Genomic DNA, 7,244 nt, shown 5'->3' on the forward strand with positions numbered 1-7,244 from the left:
CCTAATGCCCGGCCAATCCCGTGCCGTTCGGTCACGTGGCCCCGCCCGGTCCAGCCTGGGCCTTCCACTCTTTCCCTTGAACTTCAGTCCTTAGCATGGCCTTTAAACTGGGCAGAGTGATCCACCGGTCTTTAAATTAGAGCAGTTGTCGACTCTTCCCTTCCGACTCTGATGTCAAAAGGTTGGCGCTACGCGGCTACTCTGTAACCCCCATCCCCGCAATATCGATCCTCCCCGATAGGTAGCCTCCGGAGTTTGATGAACAGAGCCACTGTAACCCAAGACGCCCAATTTGAATAATTAATTAGCTGGACTAGTAGTATGATTCCTTTGTTCATCCTGCAGCCTCTTGATTGTGAATGTATTACTTCTTGGTTTCCCTTCTTCGCTCACCGAATAGTCTTGAACTTGTCTTCATGCACGGGAAAATGGTCTTGTATTCCTTATTTTATATTCTTGTATATATTATTACAATTAAATAATTGATCCTCCTAGTGAGGTATATAGACATAGTCACATGGTATTCACAATATATGCCGGTTCAACAAACGAATGTAAGAAGAGAAAAAAAGAGCATTGGCGCCATCACAGCATCAAGTGGGTCATAGACCGTTCATATCGTATTCCTTTTTCAATACAAGGGCAGGTTTGCGTCTCGCGTGCCCCGTTCAATGACCTCCTGCAGAGTCCAGCGAGGAGGTTCAATCGCTTTCCGACCCCCTCTCTCCGAGTCCGCGGAGAGAGGTTCCCTCAGCCCGCCTGCAATTCCGGTCGAGTACTTCAGGCGCAAAGCGTTGCCAACCTCGTCACACACCATCAACAGGCGGTCGAGATCATCTTTGGTGTGTGCTGCGGATAGACAGAAACGCACACGGGAGAGCTCTAGCGGCGTAGCAGGGTAGGTCACTACCACCACCGAGATCTTGCGTTTGAGCATTTCGTGCGAAAATGCCGACATTTTGGCGGGATTGTACAGCATCAGCGGTACGATAGGCGAGTCGTCGTGGCCGTACACGATAAATCCAAGTCTTTTGAGTCCTAGCCGGAGATAACGCGAGTTGAAGGCAAGCCGTTGCACCCGCTCGCGGCCCTCGCCCGGATGCAGGGGGTCCTCATCAGCGATCAGGCGAAACGAGGAATGAATCTGAGCGAGGACCGATGGTGCGGGAGCTTCACCATATATTTGACCGGCGTTGGTGCAGCGAATTTTGTCAATGATCGCTTTGTCCGCGGCGACATAGCCGCCATTGGCACCAAAGGATTTGGTGAAAGTGCCCATCAGAATGTCGACCTCAGCAGGGTCAATCTTGAAGTAATCACACACGCCACGGCCACGGGGACCGACAGCACCAATCGAATGAGCTTCGTCGATAAAGAGATGGAATTTGTATCTCTTCTTGAGTTCGAGAATCCGAGGGAGGTTGCACATAGTGCCTTCCATGGAGAATAAGCCTTCCACCGTGACGAGAATCTTCTTCCACGGTCGGTGGGTACGGGGCTGGCCCTGGGAGATTGCTTCTCTCAATCGCTTCTCAAGATCAGCCATGTTGTTGTGCGCAAACACCTGGATGGCAGCTCCCGAGAGACGCGCACCAAACCGGATGGACGCATGGTTGAGCTCATCGGACAAGATCAAACATCCTTTCTCCATGATCGCGGGAAAGATAGTCGCGTTCGTAACAAATCCCATAGAGAAGATAACGGCATCCTCCTTCCCCACGAAACGCGCCACTTGGTTTTCCACCTCGACGTGGAGCTTCGACGTCGATGCGTCACCGCAGCTGCCTGACATGCTGATACCATCCTGCCGAATAACTTCTTCGGCGTTATCGGAACAGGGCCCTTCAGACTGGGCAAAGCCAAGATAGTTGTACGAGCTCAAGTTCAGCGTGTCTGTGGTTGTCCCAGTCAACTGGAAATTCAGATTGTCATCATATGATCGCCGGTCGAGTAAGGTAATATATCTTCCGGGAACACCAGTCGTGGGCCGTTCAAAACAGTCGTTGATTCTTTGCTTCAATCGACGCGTATAGAAGCTCTCGAAATCACTGTACAGCGAGGCATAGCCGTTGCGCGGCCTCAAGTGTCGATACGTGTGGGATCGGGTCCACTTCGCAACGCCATCATGGAAGTGACCGAGGAAAATTAGAACCAGGAAGCTGATATAAGTGGTTAACGCGATGAAATAAGGCGGTTCATCAAGAATCGGGTCGGGGATCTCGCCGCCAGGATGTTCACTGGTGTAGAGATGGGAGGGATCGCCTAGGGGACCAAATTCGGCATGCTGCTTCGCGAGCCTTTGAGCTGCCGTAGGGTTAGGAAGAGTCTGGTTCGTGGGAGAGGTCGTAGTCTTCGTCGAATCAGGAGAGCCAACAGACACTGCACGAAGAGAAGCGACGGCTGTCGAGTCAATTTTCGGGGCTGGGGAACCCTGGAAGCTCTCGGCCAAGGCAGCAAAATTGTTGCGCGTGGTTATTGTATCTTCATCGGATCGAGATTTATCTTTGCGTCTCCATCGCGGCATTATCAAGGACTGACTTGGTCGATGACCCTATTGAATTGGATGAGAGATTTAATTGACAGTTTGAAGGGTCAGTCGAGGGTGAGCTGCGAGGACCTGGGCTGATCAGGAGAAGAGGAAGGAGAGAGACTCGGCTTACTCCGTACTACTTTCTAGACGCGGTGCGGTCATCACCTTACCGTTTAGGACTAGCGCTGGACCCCACCCGGAAACTCCGGCCTTGTTACGGATTTGCAGTGGGTCTTGGCATTGACGGGATCGGATGATGTAAGCGGGGTTCCAGAAGGTCCATCCTTTTTCTATAGCATATTTGACTGTCATTCCTTCCCTATCACCTTGCACGGTAGCATTCATGGATCTGGCAGATGCAATTCTTACCTGGGATGCAGCAGAATAATTAACTTACAGTCGCAAGTCTTGTGGCAACTTCAACTCTTTGACTTAGCCCCCAGAGGAACCGACTCACGTTTTCGATCTGTGCACTGAATCTACGAAGTGTTTTGAAGCGATACCACCCCAATTTTTCATGGCAGATATCCGACAGAAAGAAATGAAAATGACCCAGAGAACACGATTTGTGTGCCTCTCAGATACACATGCCTATACACCATCCGAGGCAGGCTTCAAACTGCCCGCCGGCGACGTCTTGATCCATGCCGGGGATTTGACCAACCACGGGAGCAAATCCGAGCTTCGCAAAACGATGAACTGGATTGCAGCGGCCGACTTCGAAGTCAAAATCGTCATTTGTGGTCAGTCATATCGACTCGAAAGTTGCCTCTGATGCTGAAGTCGGACGCGGATATCAGGGAATCACGACATCACTTTAGACGCGGCCTTCTATGCCGAGCACGGGTCAAAATTCCACGGTCAGCATCCAGAAGATCACCAGGAATGCATGGAAATCGTGACCACGGCATCGCCATCGATCGTGCTTCTCAGGCATCAGTCAGCACTAATCCGCTTGACCCGGCCTAACGGTCCAAACACTGTGTTCAAGGTCTTTGGTTCACCCTTCTCCCAATCCCCCGGAACCTGGGCCTATGGATACGAATCCGCTCATGCGGCTGCACTCTGGGATCAAATCCCATTGGATGCGGATCTTGTCGTCACCCACACGCCGCCTCATTCCCTTTGCGACAGCCGAGCAGTGGGCGCGGTTGGGTGCAAGGCCCTGCGTCAGGCGTTAAGTAGGGTCCGACCGTTGCTCGCGGTGTGCGGCCATGTCCATGAGTCGCGAGGCTTCGAGCGAGTACGATGGTCGCAGAGTTCAGCGTCGTCATCCATCTCGTCGAATGCGAGGCCCGAAGCGAGCGATAACCAAGACCAAGTAGTTAAAGGGGAGTTGCCTGTTCCAGGAAGTAAAAAACAAAGCCTTGTCGATCTGACGGGTAGGAAGGCACAGCGCCTCGACAATCATGGCTGTGCGATGGTTAAGGCTAAGATGCCATCGTCTCAAGACACCTTGTACCCCTCATGCCCTATGGACGATCAGCCACTCCCACGGCCTCGCGCCCCCGGGCAAAAACAACATTCGCCGTCATCGTGTCCGCAGTCCGCCAAGCAGACGACACCCCGACCGCTACGACGCGAAACGTGCATCGTCAACGCGGCGATCCTGGCAACCAGCTGGCCACACCGCGGAGGGAAACGCTTCCACGCCCCGATCGTGGTCGACCTGGAGTTGCCGACTTGGACGAAACCACCAGGACCTGCGCCACTGCAGAAGTCTGGTCCGGGGGAAGTGTGATCTCATTTTCCCGACAACGCAATGATTGGATTCCGACGATGGAATTCTAGCCCGGCCTGCAGCAGATAGCTTGAGCTTTGACCCGGGCAGGGTTGACGTATGGTTCGCCCGATGACCGATGCATGGCTGCCTTGGAAGAGAAGAGGTGTGGGGGAACAACAGAAAGGATAGCGACAGGATCCGTCACCTTATACACTGGCCCAGTTGGTTGCTTTGCCTTTTTTAGATTTGAAGAATAAAAATAAATAAATAAATAAAAAAAGTGAAAGGGTGTTGTTAGTGCTTTGAATTTAGTGGGAAAGAATAACACGGGGGGGGGTTATTACATCATGGGAGTCAATCAAAACCAACAATCCTCTGCAGGAGTTGCGGCAAGGTGTGTTCATAGGTGACGAGATGTCGATTGAGTCTCCGTATTTCGGCACTGTTTCAGATCGATGATGTACGACATTGCAACAAACGGGCGCAAAGGGAGAGAACGATCCCTTGGAAACCAGAGGACAACAAGTCATCATGTCATTTTATACTGAAACAAAATGCCGTCTACCTATGTAGTTGGTCCTGCGCTCTTTCTTCATCATGATCATGTGTCGATCCGGACATTTTCCACCACCTACCCGACCTGGATCATGACATGATCATTCCGAAATTTTCTCATGGGAATCCGCATCAGGCCAACATCATTCAAAAGTACGATGCAATGCTGTAAGCGCCCGAGAGAGAGAGGAGAGAGCATGACCGACAACGGCTTAGGATCTAGTTCTGTAGGTATATGTGTACACTGTTAGCGGGGCGGTTAATTCTCTCATTCTTCCCCACCGTATTCACTATCCAGTATCCAGCTGTCTATGTACCATTCATAATTCCCCTCCTTAGGTACTTTGGTCCTCAGTAGGACTAAGGAGATGAATGTTGGATGTTGGATAAGTAGGTAGGTGTAGAACTGAGTATGTAAGAAACTTTACTGTACATAACTACTCCGTGGTATGCACAAGTAAAAATGACATTAACTTTCCCCTCGATTTACTTTCCCACCCGCAGCTAAAAAGAACCGCCCCCTTACCTATAGCCATGTCGTACCTGAAGAAGAAAAAATAATACTGTTAAAAAAAAGGCACACGTTGAACAAGGACAAGGGTGGACAGTGGGAGACAAAGAAAAAGAGAGAGAAAAGGCATGGGTTGCACAAAAACACTCAGCTGAGTCGAGAGGGGCCGCGGCGCTCGCTCTCCATCTCTATTCCTGGACTCCAAGTCTCCAAACCGGAAAAGAGTTGTGTAACATACCTTACATGACCGGTAACCTACCTAAGGTATGTATGTACCTAAGCTAAGACCCAAGAGGGGCATCAGCCATCAGCATCTGCGCGGGCTGACTGGGGCTTTATCTTTTTTTTTGGGGCTGCTGGGCTGGGCGGGCAGGCGCGTTAACCTGAAATATTAAGTAAGCTTTGTCGGGTTAATTGGGGTTACTACTGGTTGATGAGGGGGTAAACTACGACACATAGTTACTACTAACTCACTATAACAGTGCACAGTAGGTAGTCATCTCGGGGTGGGGAGGTTAATTATCTTAGTTAGTTACTCAATTACGGAGTAGAGAGTGTTAGAATGGCAGACTAAGTAAGTCACTGGATGGTCTAATGGAACCTAACTGTAGTCGAGTCCTCGTTCTTCCATACTGGATCCCAGATCCACAGATGGGCGGGGTGTTGTTGTTCAGGAATCAGGTGTTGTGTAACATGGGCTTTACCTGTTCTCTCTAGTCTTATACGTCCTACATGCTCTGTATACTCCATTGCCAGATCACTAGATCTCATGTACTCCGTTCCCCCCGGGGAAGATTAAGGATAATTGACTGGGGAATGAATACATACTATCCGAAGGAAGTACCAAGCATAGAGTTGTGAAGAGAAAGTATATACGAGCGAATCGACGTTAAGTCCAGTTTGACGCTGTGGCTGGGGTAGGTACGTACTCCGTACATCAAGCTTACCCACCTAGAGTGATGACAAGTTAGGCTCTGGGCGTATGAAGTAAAATTTTCCGCACTACGAGGAAACAAGTGTGAACACAGTCGTGTCGGACTTTGTAGTACGAACACTACTCCATAGTCCATACGGAGTACAAATCCACTGATATCCCACCCCCACATCAAGGGCTGAGGTGAGCCAGCAAGGTACGAGGCCGATCAGCCAAACGCAAGAAACCAATGACGAAGGAATGATCCATCAATTCCCTGTTGCCTAGACAGGCAAATGAGCGTCGCGGGTCACATCAAGGACCAACCGGTCAGATGTACAGGACACCACGACAACCCCATCTCGGTCAACCTCGAGGCTCTATGAAACCAGACTAAGATGATTCCGGATGCACAACGCACATCCCTAGGCATGGCATGTTCGGCTGGCCTCGTCGACTCGGTAGCTAGAAACGGCCTCGATCCGCCGGAGAAGGGGTGCTTCATATGATGACAGATGATACGAGATGAACACGGGATTCGGGATGATGAAGAAAAGACAGACTAGACTAGATCGACTGATCGAGCTTCTCGCCTTCTCCCCTGCTTATACCTCTTCTTCTCTGTTCTCCCTCGCGTTGAACATATGTATGGGACGATTTAAACTTCTCAGTATAGTTTCTCGCATCACTCCCCAACGCTTTTTCCATTGTTCGAGACAAATCACAGAATCGTGCCTCATCTTTGCTCAGTTCCCGACCGCCAGAGCCTATGATTGGCGACAGGAGACCCGGAAGGTGCAGCACTAACTAAACGATGCAGTCTAATGCCGGGACAATCATTGCATGGCGCGGATGGTTGGCCCTGTTCGTGGAACGGGCCCCCATGTGCAGATGACTTCGACCAGGGCCCAATTATGGCTTCGAGAAAGATCGGTTTGACGGAGAAGGGTCACGGATGACGATGGACAGTGGCTCAACGCGGTGGGACAGGCAAGAGGGGAGGTTTCTTAAG

At 50.8% G+C, this 7,244-nt stretch overlaps 2 protein-coding genes across 2 annotated transcripts; one reads left to right on the top strand and one right to left on the bottom strand.

The window, feature by feature from the left end:
• Window positions 1-631: 631 nt before the first annotated feature.
• KD926_007061 (putative serine palmitoyltransferase 1) lies at window positions 632-2,524 on the bottom strand (the record flags this gene model as incomplete). Its single annotated transcript, XM_053100984.1, has 1 exon — window positions 632-2,524. The coding sequence occupies one exon, from the start codon at window positions 2,522-2,524 to the stop codon at window positions 632-634; it is 1,893 nt and encodes a 630-aa protein (XP_052960739.1).
• A 553-nt stretch (window positions 2,525-3,077) lies between these two features.
• KD926_007062 (metallophosphatase domain-containing protein) lies at window positions 3,078-4,271 on the top strand (the record flags this gene model as incomplete). The annotated part of the gene is made up of 2 exons (XM_053100995.1): window positions 3,078-3,273; window positions 3,331-4,271. The coding sequence occupies 2 exons, from the start codon at window positions 3,078-3,080 to the stop codon at window positions 4,269-4,271; spliced, it is 1,137 nt and encodes a 378-aa protein (XP_052960740.1).
• Between the last annotated feature and the right edge of the window lie 2,973 nt (window positions 4,272-7,244).

This window comes from Aspergillus affinis (genome assembly GCF_023601865.1).
Source record: "Aspergillus affinis strain CMG 70 chromosome Unknown NODE_3_length_628324_cov_86_750800, whole genome shotgun sequence".
Taxonomy (NCBI): domain Eukaryota; kingdom Fungi; phylum Ascomycota; class Eurotiomycetes; order Eurotiales; family Aspergillaceae; genus Aspergillus; species Aspergillus affinis.